Genomic DNA, 21,221 nt, shown 5'->3' with positions numbered 1-21,221 from the left:
TGCATTAGACTGTGGTTATTAAGGGAGGCTGTGATGAGGTTTTGCTGGGCACAAGGATGCCAGGTAGTCCAGTCCTCTGGCACTAGTACTGGTGGTTGTGGACCAAGCATGCCAGTCCTTGGGCCCTGGGTTGGTACATGTGAGCACTGGTAACAGTGAGTCTGGGATGGCTGATCCTTGGCCCTCCAGGCAACTTGGCTGAGTGCCAGTAGTGGCAGCAGTGAGGCCACACATCTGAATATCATCATCATGGGAGTTAGGTTTCAACATGAATTTTGGAGGAATGCAAACATTCAGACTATAGTATTCCCATTTCATAAGTTGTCTCTTCACTCTGTTGATTGTTTACTTTGCTGTGCAGAAGCTTTTTAGTTTGATAGAATCCAATTTGTCTATTTTCACTTTTGTTGCCTGTCTTTTCGTATGAAAAAAACTCATTGCTCAGACCAATGTCATGGAGCTTTTACCCCATGTTTTCTTCTAGTAGCTGTACAGTTTAAGACTTTCATCCATTTTGAGTTGATTTTTGTGTGATGGGAGATAAGCATCTTAACTTCACTTTTCTGCATGTGAATATCTGGTTCACCAACACCATTTATTGAAGAGACTGTCTTTCCCCATTGTGTGTTCTTGGATCCGTTATCAAAAATCAATTTACCATACAAGTGTGGATTTATTTCTGGGTTATTTTAAGCTGATAAGAACTTTTAATTTGATCATGTCAAAAAAACTCAACACTTTTACTCTACCCTCGACAAAGTTTATGTTTTATATGTCACAATTTATATCTCCTTATATTGCATTTCTCTTATCAAATTATTGTAGCTATTAATAGTTTTGTCCGTAAACCTTCATACTAAAGGTATAAGTAATGTAAACACCACCAGTACAGTACTAGAGTATACTGATTTTGACAGCCTACTTACTCTGAACCAGTGAGTTTCATACTTTCATATGTTTTCATTTTACTAATTAGTGTCCTTTTCTTTCAGCTTGAAGAACTGAAAGACATTTCTTGTAAGACAGGCTGGTGTTACAGCTTTGGTTGGTCTGAAAAAGTATTTATCTCTTCTTCGTTTCTGAAGGACAGCTTTGCTGGGTAAATTAATCTTATTTGGCAGTTTTTTTTTTTTCCTTTAGCATTATAAATACATCATTCCACTCTATCCTAGCCTGTAAAGGTTATGCTGAGAAATTTACTACCAGCCTTATTGATATGTGATTTACTTATTTCTTATTATTGCTTTCAGGATCCTCTCTTTTGTCATTGATTTTTGACAATTTGATTAATAATATGTCTTGATGTATTCTGTTTGAATCTGATTGAAGACTGCTATAGTTTTAATATTTGTCCCCTCTAAAACTCATGTGGAAATTTAATGTGAAATGTGGCCATTCTGAGAGGTGGGATCTTTAAAAGGTGTTTGGGTTATTAGAGTTCTCCCTTCATGGGTGGATTAATTCATTCATGGATTAATGAATAAATGAGTTAATTGGTTATCATGGGAGGAAAACTAGTGGCTTTATAAGAAGAGAGACCTGAGCTAGCTTGTTAGCATATTCAGTCCTCTTGCCATGTGATGCCCTGTATCAACTTCAGACTTTAGAGAGTCCCCATTAGCAAGAAGACTCTCACCAGATGTGTTTCCTCACCCTTGGACTTCTCAGCCTCAGAATTGTAAGAAATGAATTTCTTATTACAAATTACCTAGTTTCAGACTGTTATGAGCAACAGAAAACAGATTAAATAAACTTTGAACTTTCTATACTTGAATATTTTTATATTTCCCAAGATTTGGAATGTTTTCTGTGTGGAGGGCCGCCTAGAGCCTAGAGCCACAGGCGCCATCTTGGCCCAGAGGCAAGCCTGGAGCCTGAGTCTGTGAGGCTGGCCTGGTGGTGGGGCAGGCCTGGAGATTAAGTCAACCATGCCAGCCTGGAACCCAGGGCTGCAAGATTCAGCCTGGTGCTGGGGTGGGCCTGGGAGCTCAGTCTGTAAGTACTAGCCTGGGGTCTGGGGCTATGGGGACCTCTCTGGCACTGGGTTTAACCGAAGAAGGCTAGTGTTGGGGTCTGAGGCAAAGTCCAGTGCTCTCTTTCCCTTCCTTCCCTCAAGCAGAGGGTATGTCTCTTTATACTAGGCTGCCTGAGGATGGGGGGAGGAGTGACACAGATAATGTGAAACTGTCCTTATCCTCATGAATGCATCTTACTTCAGTTCTATATCCAAGTGCTGTAATCTTTCACCTGATTCCCTTAGCTCTTCTGGAGGTATTTTTTGTGCATGGATTATTGTTCAAATTGATTTTCTACTGGCAGGATGAGTACTGTAAAGTCCTATTCTGCCTTCTTGCTGATGTCTGGACCTGGAATTCCAGTATTTTAAAAGACAATGTAACTGAGTAAAAATACAAATCACTTACCAAGCAGTTTTATGTCTAGTCAGCTTTACAAGTTTACTCTAACTTCATGCTCCTGCCATCATGTGAGATTGCAACATTGCTCAAGTCTAAGGCCGATACAGAAGAGTTAGTGATGGCAATACCTTAATTTAGATGTTTCCTTCTGGTCCTTTACTTCAGTTTTGACACATGTTTATTTACACTCCTTTATGTACTTTGATACAGACCTAAACAACTCAATAAAACCCCAAAGTGTATTTATTTTCTTTTTATATATTCAACTTGTAATATGATTCCCCTGTCTAGCCATAATGTTCATTTTTCTCTCTGATATCTAAGGTGGATACATAATGGCCACTGTGAACTTACGTGGGGATATAATCCTATGTGATTTTCAAGTGACATACCAGCTTTTGTTAGTGGTAATAAACTGTTTGTCTTTGCTATCACCCTACACTAAAAAATGGGACTGTTTTAAAAATTGCTTGAATATATGTTTATTTAAACACACAAAGATCAAAGGGATGATAAAATAGAAAAGTAAAGCTTCCCATAATTCTACACCTAGATTATACTGTTTTAAAAGATTTATAGCTATCCTAGTGGATGTGAAGTGGTTATTTCCATGTGGCTTTGATTTGCATTGCCTTAATGACTAATGGTGTTGAACAACTTTTCATATGCTTACTGGGCATTTTTTTATCTTCTGTGGAGAAATGTCTGTTCAAATCCTTTGCCTGTCTTTACATTGGGTCATTTGCTTTTAATTGTTGAGTTGTAAAATTTCTTCACAAATTTTGGAGACTAGTCCCTTATTGGATATATAATTTGCAAATATTTTCTTCTGTGGGGTCGCTTTCCACTTTCTAGATAGTGTCCCTTTAGGTATGAAATATTTTAATATTGAACAAATCGAATTATTGATTTTTTTCTTTTGCACTGTGCTTTTGGTGTCATAACTAGAAAACTTTTGCCTAAAATAAAGGCCCTAAAGATTTACACCTGTTTTCCTCTGAGTTTTATGGTTTAACACTTACATTGAGGTTTTTAATCCTTTTTGAATTACTTTTTGTATTTAATGTGAAGTTAAGGATTCATATTAACTCTTTTGCATTTAGATATCCAGTGTTCCAGAATCATTTGTTGAAAAGACTATTTTTTTTCCTCATTGAATGATGAGGAATGAAGATTTTTTACCTTGGTGAAAAATCAGTTAATCATAGATGTGTGGGTTTATTTCTGGACACTAAATTCTATTCCATTGATCATCCTTATTCCAGTACCAGACTGTCTTAATAAAGCTTTATAGTAGGTTTTGAAATTAGGAAGTGGTCCTCCTACTTTGCTATTTTTTATTAGGATTGTTTTTTACTATTCTTGGTCCTATTCAATTATATATAAATTTTATAATCAACTTGTCAATTTCTAAAAAGGACTCAACTGAAATTCTGATAAAAATTGTGCTGAATCTGTAGATCAGTTTGGGGAGAACTGCCATCTCAACGATGTTAGGTCTCCTGATCCATGAACATACAATGGTTTTCCATCTTAAATTTCTTTCAGCACTGCTTTGTAGTTTTATGCTTATCTTGTTAAATTTTTATTCTTTTTGATGCCATTATACTTTTATTTTATTTTTTGTTTGTTTTTTAGAGATGGGGTCTTGCTCTGTCACCTAGGCTGGAGTACAGTGGTCTGGTCATACCTCACTGTTGTCTTGAACTCCTGGGCTCGAGTGATCCTCCCATCACAGCCTCTTAAGTAGCTAGAACTACAGGTGTGCATCACCATGCCCAGCTAATTGAAAAAATAATTTGTTCATAGAGATGAGGTCTCACTATGTTGCCCAGACTGGTCTTGAACTCCTGGCTGCAAGCATTCCTCCACCTTGGCCTCCCAGAGTGCTGGGATTATAGGCATGTGCCACTGCAACCAGGCTAATTTTACTTTCTGATTGTTCATTGCAAGTGTATATAAAAATACAATGGATTTGTATCCTGCAACCTTGCTGAAATTGTTTAGTTCTAACAACTTTTTAGTGCATTCATTAGAATTTTCTATATAGAAGATCATGACATCTGAGAATAGACATAGTTTTAGTTTTTTCTTTCCCATTTGAATGCATTTTATTTCTTTTTCTTGCCTTATGGCTCTGGCTAGAAACTCTAGTACAATGTTGAATAGAAGTGGCAAGAGCAGATGTCATGTTTCATTCCTAATCTAAGAGGGACAGACTTCAGTTCTTTCACTATTATATTAGCTGTGGGGTCTTATTTTATTATTATTATTATTTTTTTTTTTTCTGAGATGAAGTCTCACTCTGTTACCCAGGCTGGAGTGCTGTGGTGCAATCTCAGCTCACTACAACCTCTACCTCCTGGGTTCAAGTGATTCTCTGGTCTCAGCCTCCTGAGTAGCTGGGATTACAGGTGCGCTCCACCACGATGACTAATTTTTGTATTTTTTTAGTACTGATGGAGTTTCACCATGTTGGTCAGGCTGGTCTTGAACTTCTAACCTCAGGTGATCCGCCCACCTTAGCCTCCCAAAATGCTAGGATGACAGATGTGAGCCACCATGCCCAGCTGCTGTAGGCTGTTACAGACATTGTTTCTCAGCTTGAGGAAGTTGCCTTCTATTCCTAGTTTGTTAACTTTCTTTTAATGAAGAAAGGGTTTGGGATTTTGTCAAGTGCTTTTTCTGTAGCTATAGAGATGATCATCAGATTCCTCCCCACTTCATTATATTTATATGGGCTACTGTACTGATAGACTTTTTTATGTTAAACCAACTTTGCATTCCTAGGATAAACCCATATATCGTAGCATATAGTTTTTCAATGTACTCCTGAATTCAGTTTGCGTGTATCTTGTTGGGGATTTTTGTTCTGTCTTCATAAAGGGTATTGGTCTGATTTTTTTTTTTTTTTTTTTGATATATATTGGTTTGGTTTTGATACCAGAATAGTTCTGGCCTCTTAGAATGAGTTCCCTCTTCTATTTTTGCAATGTTTTGTGAAGAATTGGTGTTAATTCTTCTTTAAACATTTGGTAGAATTCACCAGTAAATTTATCTGGTGTTTGATTTTTCTTTGTGAGAAATGTTTTGATGATAAACTCAATCATATTTATTATAGGTCTATTTAGATTTTCTATTTCTTCTTGAGTCAGTTTTAGCAGTTTGTGTTCGTTTTTAGGAATTTGTCCATTTCATGTGTTATCTGATGTGTTTACAATATTCTGTATAATCCTTCTAATTTCTGTAAAGTTGGTAGTAATGTCACCTTTTTCATTCCTGAGATTAGTAATTTGAGTCTTTTTTCTTGGTCTTGTTAAAAGAGTTTTCAATTTTGTTGAAATTTTCAAAGAAACAACTTTTGGTTTCATTAATTTTCCTCTATTGTTTCTCTTTTCTCCATTTTATCTCCACTGTCATGTTTATAATTTTCTTCTTCCTCCTTGCTTTGGGTTTAATTTACTCTTTTTTTTTTTCTTCTAGTTTAGTAGTGTGGAAGTCTAGGCTATTGACTTGAGGTCTTCCTTCTTTTTAAATGTTGGTATTTACACTAAAAATTTCCCCTTGGGCACTGCTTTTGCTACATCCCATAAAGTTTGGTTTTGGTATGTTTTATTTTCATTCACTACAAAGTATTTTTTATTTTGCCTTGTGATTTTGTCTTTGCTCTATTGCTTATTTATTAGTGTGTTGTTTGATTTCCACATATTTGTTATTTCCTCAGATTTCTTCCTGGCATGTTTTCTAATTAATTTGCTGTGGTCAGAAAACAGTATTTATATTATTAGAGTGCTTTTACATTCATTAAGATTTATTTTATGGCTTAGCATATGGTCTATAATGGACAATGTTTCATATTTCCTTAAGAATGTATATTCTGCTGTCATTGGGTGAAGTGTTCTATAGATGTTTTTAGGTCTAGTTGGTTTACTGTGTTGCTAAAGACTTCTATTTCCTTCTTGACCTTGTCTCATTGTTCTATTATTGAATGTTGAGTACTGTTGACTTGTGTATTTCTCTTCACTTCTATTGGTTTTGCTTCATGTATTTGGGGGTTGTTAGGTGTATATGTTTATAACTACCATCTTCTTAATGCATTGATCCTTTATAATCAGAAAATATCCTCCTTTGTCTCTAGAAAAAAATTGTTGTCTTGAAATCTATTTTGTCTGGTATTAGTGTAGTCACGCAGCTAGCTCTTTTGGTTAGGGTTTGCATGATATATCGTCTTCCATTGTTTTACTTTCAACCTATATGCACCTGTGAGTCTAAAGTATGTAACTGGAAAACAGCATATAGTTGGACCAGTTTTTTTTTAATCTATTCTTCCAATATCTGCCTTTTACTTAGTTTAATCTATTTATATTATTGTAATCACTGATAAGATAGGCTTTATGTCTGTCATGTTATTGCTTTCTATATGTCTGTCTTTTTTGTTCTTCAATTATTTTGTAAGTGTCTTCTTTTGTTAGATATTTTCTAGTGTACAATTTTAATTCCTTTGTCATTTCTTCTTTTATAATATATTTTTGAGTTATTTTCTTAGTGGTTGCCCTAGGGAAAACTATTAGCATCTTAATGTATAACAATCTGGTCTGGATTAATACCAGCTTAGTTTTCATACTAGATATAAACTTTGCTCCTTTATAGTTCTGTTATCCACCCCAGTTATGGTGTTTTTGTCACAACCTACATTTTTATATAGTGTGTGCCTATTAACATGGATTTATATTTATTGCTACATGCAGTTGTCTTTTGAATTGGATAGGAAATGAAAGGAGTTACAAATAAAAAATATATCATACTGTCTCCACGTGGATTTGAGTAACTGTCTAGTGCCCTTTCAGTCTGAAGGATTAACCTTTAGTATTTCTTTTTAGGGAATGTCTGCTAGTGAAAAACTGTTTTAGTTGATCTTGGAATTTATTAATTTCCCTTTCATTTTTGAAGGACAACTTTGCCAGATACAGAATCCTGGTTGAGTTTTACTTTTCAGCAGTGAGAACATGTCTATTGCTGCCCTCTGGTTTCCATAGTTTCTATTGAGAAATCAGATATTAATATTATTGAGGATCCCCTACACATGACAAGTAACTTCTGTTTTCAAAATTTTCTTTTTCTTTGGTTTTGACAATTTGAGTATAATGTGTCTATGTGGGTCCCCTTGAATATATTCTACTCAGAGTTTCTGGGATTTGTACATTGACGTTTTTCATCAAATTTAGGATGTTTAAAGCAATTATATCTTCAAGTATTTTTTTCTAACACTTTCACTATTTTCTCCTACTGTGACTCCCATAATGTGTATGCTGATTGGCTTGATGGTGTGCCACAGATCCCTAAAGCTATTTACTTTTCTTTGCTTTTTTCTTTCTGCTCCTTAGTCTGTTTATTGCCAATTAACCTGTCATCAAGTTTGCTGATTCTTCTCCCTAGTCAAATCTGCTATTGAGACCCTTTAGTGCATTTAGTATACCTTTTTGGAATCTTTCTTTCCTTTTAAAATATCTTTCTTGATATTCTCTATTATATATTACATATATATGAGTCATAGTTTTTATATTTTCTTTCAGTTCTTTGAATATAGTTACTTTACTTCTTTGAACATATTTAAAATAGCTGATTTAAAGTCCTTATCTTCTAAATCTAATGTCTGGTCATTCATAGAGGCCATTTCTATTGTTTGCTTTTATTCCTGGGTATAGGCCATACTTTGTTTCTTTCCATGTCTTGCAGTATTTTTGTTGAAATTTGAACATTTTGAATAATATAATGTGCCAATGCTGGAAATCAGATTATCCACCATTCACAGGTTTATTGCTACTGTTGTTTGGTGACTTTTCTGAACTAACTTCATAAAAGTCCGTTTTTTTTTTGGTCACAGGTGGCCACCAAAGTCTTTTCTCAGTAGTATGGTGGTCAGTTAGTAATTGGGACAGATATTTCCTTAAAGTAACAAATCTCCCATTTATTATTGAGGGGCTCATTGTGCATGCTGGGGCAAGACTTCCACATTCATTTAGGTAGTTTCTAGCTCTGCCTTAGCCTTAAGTTCCTGTTTGTGAATAGCCTTAAAGTCAATAAGGAGTTAAGAGTTACAGCCTTCCTGAGCATGCACACAGCCCTACACGTGTGTGGCATACCCTTCTAGATCTGAATTTTTTAAATCATGTCCTTATTAGTGCTTTTGGTATCTTGTCCAATTAAATCTTGCCTACCTCAAGGTCATAAAGATATTTTGTTTTCTAGTGGTTTCATGGATTCTTAGTCTTATGTTTCATTCTATGATTCATTTTGAATTAATTTTTGTAAATTATGTAAAAGTTGGGCCTCTTTTTCATTTGGAAAACCTGTTGTTTCAGTACTTTTTTAAAATATTTTTTTACTTTATTTTTGAGACAGAGTCTTGCTCTGTCCCCCAGGCTGGAGTGCAGTGGCGCAATCTCGTCTCACTGCAAGCTCCACCTACTGGGTTCACACCGTTCTCCTGCCTCAGCCTCCCGAGTAGCTGGGACTACAGGCACACACCACCACACCTGGCTAATTTTTTTATTTTTTGTAGAGACAGGATATCTTGCTATGTGGCCCAGGATAGTATCAAACTCCTGGCCTCAAGCAATCCTCCCACCTTGGCCTTCGAGTGATGGGATTATAGGTGTGAGTCACTGCGCCTGGCTGGAAGAATGTTTCATGTGTTGTCTAGTCATGAATATGGCACCCTAATTTTTCCAATGTTTTTCTTCTTTGCAAATATAACTAGAAAAAGACATAGTATGCTTTATATGTGTATATATATACACACACACACACACGTGTGTATATACGTATATGTGAACATGTACCCAAGGCCAAGCCAAGAAACAGAACCCTGTCGGAGTCCCACAGGTTCTTCATCTTGTTCCTGTCCCTGGCATGGTTCCACTCCCCAACTAGATGCAACCACCGTCCTAATCTTTGCAATAATTTTGTTTTCTTTAATGATTTTATTATTTTTAAACTTTACATGAATGGAAATATATTGCATATGTGTACTTTATTCTCATTCACCAAAGAATTTCTTCTGTTTATAATTCTAGATTACCAGTGTGTTCTGATCCAATGTTGCTGTCGAGAAGTGAGTTATCAGTTTAATCTTTTGTCTTTAGCTCTTTTTGATTTTTTTTTTCTGCTGGCATTCCACAGTCTTGGTATGATGTTTTTTAATTTATCTGCTTTGAATAAGATTTTAATATATTTTCCAACATTTTTAGTTGTGTTCAGTATGAAGGTTGGTCCTGCTATGATTAGAAATGAGATTTAAATTAAAAAAGTAATAAAGTTAGAATCTTATTTACATACTGCTTTGTAACCTACTTTTAAAAACTTAACTTACTATGAGGTTTTTTCCTTGTAATTATAAGTTCTGTTTTTATGAGTGCATAGTATACCTCTACAGGAAAACACTAATTTACTCAATCGATTGTTGCACATTGTAGTTCTTGGTGATTTTCTACTATAATAAATGCTACACAAGATGATTTTTTTATTCACGTGGAATAACTGAAATTAAGACTTATATCAATGCCACCAACTGGATGTGTCCTCACTTAGTTATAAACAAGAGACAACGTGATAATTTTTGCTCCAAGGGATGTCAGTAGATGGTAATACTACACAACTTACTTGAAAATAAAACAAATAGGGGTGACTGGTGTTACACCCATCCCACGTGGTCACTACCTTTCAGTATTTTCTCAACAATGTATCTAGTGAGGTCACTAGCAATTTTAAAAAATATGAGAATATAAAGTATGACAGAGGGTCAATTCAGCCTAGTTAGCTTCCCTACACAGACCTTTCGCTGATCATGCTGCTATAGTTATTGTGAGAGGTATATGAGAAATCTAATACGAGATATTCGTATATCATCAGACTTTTCCAGTACTAAAAGTGTAAATTCAGAAATACCATTCTGTCTGTTGCTCACATCATTAAGAAGAGGTAAAGCACTCAGAACCCCGACAGCCAGGATTACTCTAAGAATCTGTGAAATCAAAAACAAGATGTAAATTATTGCTTCCTTTTTTTAAAGCTAAGGTGGAGAGGCAAGCAACCCTTCAAATTCTACTTCTGTGACACTGTACACATATAATGATACTACTGTGTTTCTCTTAAAGAAAAGGCACACTGTAACTTAAAGCTGATGCCCAACAGGGACAAAAGCTATGCTATTTAAATATCTCATAAAAAATACCTTTTCTTTTTTTAAGTAATAGAGTACCAAAAGCAAAACTTTGAGTTTCCAACATGAGAATTGTGCTATCTGCTAAATGTAGACCAATGACAAAAGGGTTATCATATTTAATAAATTTAATTGGCTAGTGTATCATCTTGGATCTGTTATTGTTCATCTTTCATTTCAAAAAGCATGTTACTAACCAAATCAATTTCCCAGGGAAGCACTTTACTAATACGGATTTTTGTCACACTTCTTATATAATTTGCTTATTAATTCAAATTAAGCTAGTTTTCTTTCCTAGCTTATCAGTGCAAAAACACTACTGCTTTTTTTTTTTTTTTTTTTTTTTTAAATGTTTTATTTTTTTTGGAGACAGAGTCTCATTCTTTCACCCAGGCTGGAGTGCAGTGGAATGATCTCAGTTCATTGCAACCTCTGCCTCCTGGGTTCAAGCCATTCTCCCGCCTCAGCCTCCTGAGTAGCTGGGATTACAGATGTGCGCCACCATGCCTGGCTAATGTTTGTATTTTTGGTAGAGACGAGGTTTTGCCATGTTGGCCAGGCTGGTCTTGAACTCCTAAGCTCAGTGATCCACCCGCCTGGGCCTCCCAGAGTGCTGGGATTACAGGTGTGGGCCATTGCGCCTGGCCAGTACTGCAATTTTAAACAATTGTAGTACTTTGCCATCATGCAAAATAAATTTGATATCCTGTTTCCTACCCAAAATATACGTAATAGTAATGCATTATATAAAATATAATCCTAAATAGTCAAGGGATAAAGTAATATAGGTCTTTCCCATAAAACACTTCTGAAATATTTAAAATTTGAGTTAAAAAAAAGCATCCGCTTTATCAAACACCTTTTGGAGTCTATCTACGTATTATATTGTGTAAGTAACGCTGCTATATCTGGCTTATAACATACAGAAGTGAGACTCAGGATTGAGAAAACACACAATGTAACACTAAAATAACCAAGTAATTCTGTGTGCTCTACAGGTTCATTTGAAATAGGTGGGAAAAAGCACATCTAGTCATAATAACTTTCACAAGGCAATTAGTCACTGTTAATGCAATTTAAAAACAACTGTGGCAATTTCTCTAATTTGTTTTTGACATTTCTTTTATGTTCTAGACATAGTGGCATTTTTATTCTTTCTACAAATGTAGGTCATAAAGTTATTGGTTTCATTTACACAACAGTTCACACCTCCACCTCCCTACCACCATCAAAGCAAATAAAACGGAAAGCTTGGTAGACTAGATTCAAGTTTAAAGCACCAAAAGTAAAAACAAAATCACACTTAACACTCATTTTAGGAGATGAAAGGTTTACTTAGAAATTGCAAACATTTAGCAAAGGTAAGACAAACACTATTTTCCATATTCTACAGAAATACAATAATTTATATCTGGCTTGGTACATGGTCACATAAGAACAAATCTAATGGAAAAAGAATATTTTATTCTACTTTTCTGACACTTACCACAATGTAATAAGTGCCAGTAAGTCCTGGAAGACAGCTGCAGAGGAAGATTAGAATCCCAGGGCTGTTTGTTAATATACATGATTATATTGTAAGAATAATATAAAAACAAAATAGGTAAGATATACAATTAACATGCAATTTAAGCTATATTATTTTGAAGAAACAGGACAGAATTTAGTGAACGCAACTTGAAAATTTGTTAATAATGTATTATAATCAGCATATCACAGTATTTTACATGGTATGGAATTATTCCTCCTTAAATAATGCTTGGCAAATTGGAACAGGTTGATCCTACTTCTAGAGCATATTAAAATGAAGATGAAGGAAAACAAGCGGATAATTCTATTAGATGCTTTTCTAACTATTTTGAATTTGTAAAGTACCATAAATACATGCCTACCTCACCATCTCCAAAGTTAAAATAAAGTCATACTTTGTACTCTATGAATCTGTACTGTCCGGTATAGTAGCCCTTAGCCATATGTGACTATTGAGCACTTAAAATGCGGCCAGTCAGAATTGAGATGTGCTGCGAGTACAAAATACACTCAAATCTAAGACTCAGTACGGAAGAAAAAGAAGATAAGGTGTTTCATTAATAATCTTTTATATTGATTACATGTTGAAATGATATTTTTAATATACTGGGTTAAATAAAATGTTATTAAAATTAATTTTGCTTCTTTTTTAGTATGGCTACTAGAAAATTAAAAATTATGTTGTGGTTCACATTATATTTCTATTGAACAGTGTGGATATAGATAATCTATAGTCATTATATTAGCCTTAGAATTTAGCATCATACTTTAAGCACTCTGGGGTACTAACTCAAACTCCCAGAAACCCATAAGCACACTCTGCATATAAATTCTTGCAAAATTCACTCTTATCTCTCTGCAAGATATGCATTTTAAGTGAAAAAAGAATTCACAAAATATTGAATCCTTAACAAATGTCAATTAGTATATGGAGAGAGCTAAAGGACTTCAATGTAGACTGTTTATACTGGGGAAAAATAGATCAAGAAACATAGCAGTGCAACAGAGGGAAGACCATTAGTCTCTTCAGTAAAGTAAGTTAGCCAAACTTACCTTTAATGGCCAAGGCCTGACCCTGCACCACAGATTATATACGTAACTTTTCCATTTAAACATAAACTATAAGAAAATCTTAAAACAATATTGATGGCAGCTAACTTAAATTTTCAAGCAATGTAAAATTAACAGGCATGGTGAATTCTAATGGCAGAATATAGTAGCTGAGAACTTCTTTTAAATGAAAGCTCCTCCATGTTAAATTATGCAATTGACTAGTGTCCAAAAAATTTGAGTAAAAAAAAAAAATTAGACGCTATTAAAAAAATCATAACTGGCCTTTGATATTTTTTCTCCCTCTCCTTTTTAAATCTTTTGTAGTGTAAAAATATTTGGCATACTTATAATACCTTGTCTTTTATTTTTTCTAACTCAAAAACAATGTTAATCTAAGAATGCATTCCATTATTTTCCTAAAAACAACATATGCCAAAATACAATACTCACAGTGCTCACCTCAGTCAGCAGCCAGCATCATAGTCATGCATCAAGAACCTCGCCAGGAGGCAATGCCTAATTACATTTGTACTATACACTCTGTTCCTCACAGTTCAAGTAGGAATGTTTATTTGTGTTTTATAAAACTGTTTAATCTTTTTACATTAGGTAAACTTGGTCAAAAATGCTTTGAAAACCACAAATTAACAGATGCTGAAACTACTGTATCATTCATAAAAAGTTCTCCCTCATGCCAAAGATGTTCGGAGAAAACAAGCAGAAGTTTATTGTAACTTCACATTTTACCAGTACCACTCTTAAGACGCTAGAAACAAGTAAGATTTAAGGAAAAATAAAAAGAACCTAAACCCCGATAGTACTGGATATACCAATACAGAGACTGATTGCAGAAGACTACAGTAGTTCTCTCTAGAGTTCAGCGAACTGCTTAAGACATTTAATTACATTTATTAATATGCCTTGCATAAGAAAATACTACTTAAACTTTCACATCTCCTATCTTTCAACTATGTTGTGTATAAATAATATTTTTATTACATGTTACTAACTCCAGCCTAAATAAGCCTCATAAATCATGTCAAATGATATAATTTTAAAATTCCACACATATATTACTCTACAAATATACTCCTTGGTGAAAAGATGTCAACAGTCTCCTTTCTGAAAGCTGTTAGTTTGATGTTAGATCAATCACTGACTAAGCATTTATTGAGCATCTACTATAACTGTACCCAGTCTTCAACTAATAAGAAAAAAATACCTGCTCCAAATGCAAGATGAAATAGTATTTGTAAGGGAGGATAATTTACAAACTTTTCTAATAGAATGCTCTTTGAATCAACATCTGAACATATGAGATTATGTGACAAATAAACCTAAATTTATTATGTATCACCTTATAAAGATAAATAAGCAATCTAAAGTGTGCTGCATAGTACCTTGAGGAAAGTGACTGCCATACATAAAATTAAGGCTGATTCCTTAAAGGTATGGAAGAAAAGCCAGAATGTTATTGTTTGTAAATGACTAAAGACTTAATATGAAAAGTTTACGTAACTATCTCGTTAATTTGGGCAAATGAGCACTTATGTTAGGTTTCTAACTTTGCTGGAAGATGTTGCTCTAATAAAGAAAACTGCTTTAAATAGGAGCACTTTAAATAGGAGCATACACAAAAATAAAAATCCTTTGTAAATTTCACTTGCAATGTTGTGCAACTGTATATCTTTGCCTTGTGCATTTGAAACTGATTATGTATTTTATGCAAAATGGTATATTTTTCCCAAAGCTAAGAATATGGACAATGATGATAAGACAGCTAAGCTAGTTTTATCTTTCTAGCTTTTATAAACTCTGACTTGTTGAATTCCTACAATGTGCAAAGCAGTATGCAATGTGTTGAACATATATGAAGTCTACACATAAAACAGAGGGAAATTGAAGTCTTTGGAAGCAAAATAGTTGTCAATTTGAAAACCAACAGTAATCATTTTCCTCAACAGTATTTCTAAAAGTTGAGAATGATGTCAACGAAAACAAAATACAATTATTCCCACCTCTACCAAAGATGGAACTGTAATACAGAAATCATTTCCACAGAAGACACAAGAATGTTCATACTAGAGCCATAGGGACCAAAGCAGCAAGATGAACGAGGCAGTCACAGAATATCTACTAGCTACTGTACTGGTAATAGTTTATAAAAAATATGATCTATACTAAAATTTAAGAGCTAATAATATATTTAGCATATTTTTGCCTTTGCTTTTTGTCACTGAATATAAAATTTGTCCTAAATTTACTAAATCTTCTACACCCTGAGGAATAACAACAGACTAATAAAGGTAATGTCAGGGTTAGCCTTCTGGACCATTCTATGGTCCAGAAAGCACAAATTATATATAGCTAATATTCTTGGAAGCACAAAGTTTCATCAGCAGACTAAACTACTGCCCTGTATTGTTCTTAGCAAAGAGTTTGGTTTTACAGTGTTAACATGGCCTGGTGAGAGTAGAGAAGTCAAAGTTGGGAGCCTGAGGTTTCCTCTCCCACCTAAGATCCACAACTGATACACTGGTTTTCTGTCTTCACCATGAACATGGCATATTGCTGCCCTTTAGGAATATATTATTCAACAGTTCTCTGTAAAAGCACTTTGGAATCTTTAGCTATATATTTCTATGAAATTATAGTTGCTATCTTGAAATATGGAATTCCTATCCCTTCCTTCTCCAGATACAAACAGATAAAATGATACATTTAAAATTTCATTTACGCATTTACTTCTTTTCCTCCAGTATCTGAAAGAAAGCAAGTACTGTTTTCACCCTTTCAACTATATTACATTATGCCTGAATTTGAGAGGGAAGGAAGGTCCTAAAGTAAGGCAAAGGATTCATTTAGGACAACGTTCTGGCCTTTATTTTAGGGCAGAGTGCCACTGTTTCCCGTTGGACACAGGTTTCAGACTAATCTATTTGTGCACACACCATCCTCTAAATGGGATGCCTCCAACCCCCAAAACATTAGTTGCCAGAAAGAAAGAACTAAATATTGGTAGGGTCCTTAAAATGATAACTAATGGAATAATCAAAGCATCCTGCCTGCTTATATCAGTCTCTCACTGAAGGATAAAATACCCTATGGGGCCATGCCTAGCGATGGGAATAAATAAAACAATGGGCCACAATCAACTGTTTGATAAAACTTCCATCCTGTTTTCTTAAACATTAAATATAATCTTGCTCCCAAAAAAGTAAGAAAGGCACTCAAATTAACACAGTCCTATAGTTATTTTTTAAAAGACACCATGTGACAATAAGGAATTCTTGGGGTTGATTTTTCTTCTTCATTAACTTCCCAGTGCCTCTACACATCTCTCCATTAACTGGGAGCTTATTACAGAGCATACCTAGGTGTGGGGAGGCAGCAACACATAAAGTGCTAGGGTTTGCACAGTTCTATTTGAGAAATTTATTCAAGACAAAAGGTTCAGTTGTTATCAGGTTCAAATTTTCTAGCACACTTTAAATATCTTTAAGTTTTAAAATATAATTTTCCAATAGCAAAATAATAGTTAGCTTAAAACAGCTTTTTAGAAAAAAAAAATCATGTTACTTCAACTTTACAACTAAATCTTTAGCATCTTCTATAACTCAGGGGAACTAGGGTAGGGATTATTAGATAGTTATACAGTAGGTGGTATCTGCCATCGTGTGCTATATAACAGAAAATTATTAAACTGGTAATTTGTTTGCTTCAATATTAAAAATTCTTTTTACACGCACATACATGTGTGTGTGGCCTAACAAGAATAAATTGGCATGACCTGAACATACCTAAGTGGCATATGATCTACTATGTATTTGCTTTCCTGCAAACTACTGCATAAAAATCCAAAAACTTTTGTTTCCATATCTTGTATCACATAAGCCCTTATTTGAAAACTTAAGTACTTTTAGAGATAACCTGTATGTATTTAACCCTACTAATAATTAAGCCTTTAAGTGAGAACTGTACCATAGGAATAAGAAATATGACTGAAAGTCTGGGCCCAGAGTTTCTTAAGACGTAATAAAATGCTAAAACCTAGAGAAGACAAAGGGGACATTAATATGTATCAAATCCCTAAGCTTACAAAGTGACTCACACCGATTTAAGAAATACCTGAAAGAGTCACAGTTCAAGTTGTGGGGAAACAAGGAGAAGCATAAAATGATGATACGTGCACAGGTACAGATCAGTAAGTCACTGAAATCAAAGAATTTCTTCAGATGACCAAAAGCAGTTCTGCCTCTGTGTGCAGGACCTGTCCTCTAATACCGCAAATGAACAGAAAGTGGTGTTCTTAATGCAAGTGGGTTCTTCAGCTCTACAATTTTTAGTATATGTTATAGTACAGTTAATTGACAATTACAGAGCTGCATTTCTTGGCTGGGATTTAACAAGTTTAAACAAGGTAATGAAATGAAGAAAAAAAAGTCTAAATCAACTTATTCTATAGGCAATAGCACTTCCCACGTATTACGAAACTAGAAAGCATCATTCACAATCCATTGCACTAATCCATGAATTTCTCAATCATCACTCATTCTTATCACTCCCAAACAATCTTTCTCTTCTTCTGTTAGTCATTCATTAATTTAATAAATATTTAATGAGTCCTCACAATGTGCAGGGCACAAGTAGAATCTGAAAAACACCGTATTGCCAAAACAGGTACACTAAAGTACACTAAGGTACACTAAAAGTGGGGTGAAGGTGGTGGTGGAGACAGTTACAGAGCTTAATGCTTTTTGCTTGTCAGTAGTATTCTTAATCCACAGTATGGTACGATGACCCACTGTTCTTTCAGTGAAAGTTTAATGAAATACATGTCAATAAGCCATCTTTTCCTTTTAACAATTAGTTATAGAAAAATAAGTAAAGACTAACAAGTCCCAGAAAATAGACACATCCTTTCTACTACATGAGCTCAGTCAAAGACATTATCATGCTACAGCTAGCGGGTTTAAATATTAACCACTTAGGAAAAAAAACAACCATATAGGGTAATATTAGGATTTTCTGTGAATGAACAATTAAAAAATGCAAACTCTAGAAATAAAGCAGCACACAAAAGTTACATACTAACAGTATCCTTTGGATATTTGTATTTTTGCTCTCTACTTAAAACTTTTAGGAAGAAACCAAGACATATTAAAGGACTGCACGGCTTCAAAAGAGTGGGTTAAGAGCCTTAGAAGATATGAAAATAGTTAACACCAAAGATGGGCAAGATCATCAGTGGAAGGTACACAAAGGCATGGAGCACTATAAAAATTTAGCTAGTGTTTCATAGGGTATTGTCACTCATTTCCTGATATTTTTTCACATCAAAGCATAATAAGCCCTATTACTCAAAATGTGAAAAATGATTTTTAGGAAAAAAGGTAATACTGAGTTCGGCCAGAATCTGGCAACATATTTTAGTGGAATGGGTTGAACCACCCATGTCTTTTCTGTGCAGTTTGCCCCCAAACCCTCACAGGAGCTAAAAATCATAAACTTATGATTTTATCCATAGAGGTCTAGGTGGACCTTGAGGTATTTGATTCAAAATATGTTTTGTACACAAAGGGCCATAGAATTATGTTCTTAATGGCATTTTTTCATCTAAATAATATAAAAGCTACAAAAAGGTAATTTTTGACTTGAGAGAAGAACAAATTCTGTCTACTGGGGCCAGGCTAGACAACGTTTCTGGCATTCTTAAGTCTCACTCACTTAAACAGTCTGCCACTCAACAAAACCAGGATGCCCAACAAAAGGACATATTTCTGCTTCTTTAAGGTGATGTACCTAACTCAAGTCCAGGCTTTCTATAACAGTGAGACAGAGAGGTTTACTTTCCCTACATCTTTATCCCCACTTTGCAAATCACCTAGCCAGTAAAAAGCACAACAGGCAAAGCATGGTTGTCACACTTATTTCTGCCACTATTACTCACATTCTGCACAGAGATAGGACAACAGACAGCTTCCATCATTAGGGAAACTTTTAGAAGGGCCACTCTTGTTGATATTTCTGGTATATGAATGTATTTTAGATAAGGTATGAAATTCATTGCAAATAGGGGGTAGAAATCTTAAAGACACACCCCTGAAGTAAGAAAGGAAAGATATACAAAAATGACACATGAAAGTGACAAAAAATATGTAATGGATTGGCAAAACAGAAAGTATATGAAAAGAAGAAACACAGACCATTTACAAAAGGGCAAATATAAGAAAGCAGACATTACATGGCCCATTCCCCACCCTCACCCCACCTACCTGAAAAACTCAGCCCTTGTTATTGAAAACATAAGATACAGCTATAATGTGGATACTTTGGTACCTCATCCCTGATTAAGTTCAGTATAAAAGTGTTTTGTTTTGCACATACTATTCCTTCCCCTGGCATTTGCCAGTTAAACTTTAATAGTCACTTCATGATAATTTTGTAGTCTCCATAGTGTATCCTCAATAATTTAGATTTTTAAAAAGGAAGATTTTTATGGATGTATTTCTTTATATATTTCTCCCATTTGTTATAAGTAAATTTGAAATTAAAAAGTAGTAATAGCTAAAAACAGCATTCCAGGTTTTCAGAAAGAAAAAAAAAATCAACTGTATAAGGACTGACATGTTTTGGCATATACCAAATTTGAGGTAAAAATAATCTATCAAAACTAGCAATAAAAATAATTTTCCTTTACTGCAATTACATAAACTCTTAGTTTTTTTTTTTTAAATAACCATTTAAAAAATGGATTACATTGGAAGCATTTTTTTCATATAAATTCCAATACTTCTGACTTTGGTAATTGGGTAGAACAGGCTAGAGAAAGAGAACTAGTTTATATTTTTACACATTCACCCATCTAGCCATTTGATTCTTAAAACAATTACATCAAGTTATTCAGCATTCATACCAACATTTCAGCATTCATACCAACATTCTTAAGTTGAACTGCAACATAAATGTTTATTTTCAACTTGTTTTAGAGACAGGGTCTCAACTCTGTTGCCCAGGCTGAGTACAGTGGTGCAATCATGGCTCACTATAGCCACAAACACCTGGGGCTCAAGCAATCCTTCTGCCTCAGCTTCCTGCGTAGTTAGGAACACAGGTGCATAGCACTATGCCTAGCTATTTTTTTTTTTTTTTTTTACTTTTTGTAGAGATGTGGTCTTGCTATGTTGCCCAGGTTGGTCTCAAAGTCCTGGGCTCAGGCGATCCTCCTGCCTAGGCCTTAAATTTTTAATTTTTAAAATAATTTGCCTATGCAGCAATTGGACTGAGGTGGGTAGAGGTGTGTATGTGAACCAATCAGGAAAACCAAATGAGAAACCCCACTTACAGAAATACAAAGGGTGAGAAGTTCAACAGAAAATTTAAGACACGTTGTTTAGCACGAAGGAACTATACAACTATTTTATCCCCACAGGAATGCCAGTTATTAACAAAATAAATAAAATGAAAGATTTACTATGGACTTTCAACCTAAAGATGAAGAACATATGGTTAGCCAATAATAGTAAACAGTTCATGCAACTATGTAAATAATAAAAGAAAGCAATATTGCACTAAAAGGGGAACCTTGTAGGACTAATTCACCTCTTTCATTGACTCAAAGTAACCAGCCATTTCCTGTATGCACTGGCAAACCTGGCTTGCTCCACGTTCCGACAGGTGGACAATATTTGATCAATGAACCTGTGCTCCATTTCTAGGCCTAGAGAGTCTGGAGCTGGTGTCCGCTTCAGGCGTTTGGTTTCCTGGGAATAGCCTTGCTTGCTAGAGTCATTCAGTCCATCCACTTCCATTGCCTGAGACAGTTGGGAGCCTGCTGGGATAAGGTGCAAGTCACTCAAAGTCCCCCCAGGGCTGTCTGCAGGTGACAACTGGGTCATGCTGTGAGGAAACCTACCATTTAAGTGATGCTGAAGGTAGAAAATATGCCGCCTGCGATAGAGAGGGGAAGGAAGAGAATAAAGAAAATCACATTTTTTTCA

The 21,221-nt window shown here is 34.8% G+C and overlaps 1 protein-coding gene and 1 long non-coding RNA gene across 7 annotated transcripts in view; both read right to left on the bottom strand.

The window, feature by feature from the left end:
• Nucleotides 1–9,471: 9,471 nt before the first annotated feature.
• Nucleotides 9,472–10,997, bottom strand: LOC116270006. The gene is made up of 2 exons (XR_004177846.1): nucleotides 10,365–10,997; nucleotides 9,472–9,694 (listed from the first exon to the last, which is right to left on the bottom strand). It is a non-coding gene; the product is annotated as an uncharacterized LOC116270006 (long non-coding RNA).
• Nucleotides 10,998–11,951: 954 nt separating this feature from the next.
• PTAR1 (protein prenyltransferase alpha subunit repeat containing 1) overlaps nucleotides 11,952–21,221 on the bottom strand; it is a 49,492-nt gene continuing 40,222 nt past the window's right edge. For 4 of the 6 annotated variants that reach the window (XM_009188914.4, XM_009188910.4, XM_009188915.4 and 1 more), the window contains one exon: nucleotides 11,952–21,171. In XM_009188914.4, coding sequence (XP_009187178.1) covers nucleotides 20,829–21,171 — 343 coding nt within the window. In that variant the 3' untranslated portion in view covers nucleotides 11,952–20,828. The remainder of the gene's footprint in view (nucleotides 21,172–21,221) is intronic. The other 2 variants (XM_009188912.4, XM_003911789.5) reach the window with 2 other exon arrangements.

Source organism: Papio anubis, chromosome 13 (assembly GCF_008728515.1).
Source record: "Papio anubis isolate 15944 chromosome 13, Panubis1.0, whole genome shotgun sequence".
In the NCBI taxonomy this organism is placed as follows: domain Eukaryota; kingdom Metazoa; phylum Chordata; class Mammalia; order Primates; family Cercopithecidae; genus Papio; species Papio anubis.
Note: the sequence above shows the minus strand (reverse complement) of the source record. Positions and strands in the feature narration are given on the sequence as shown.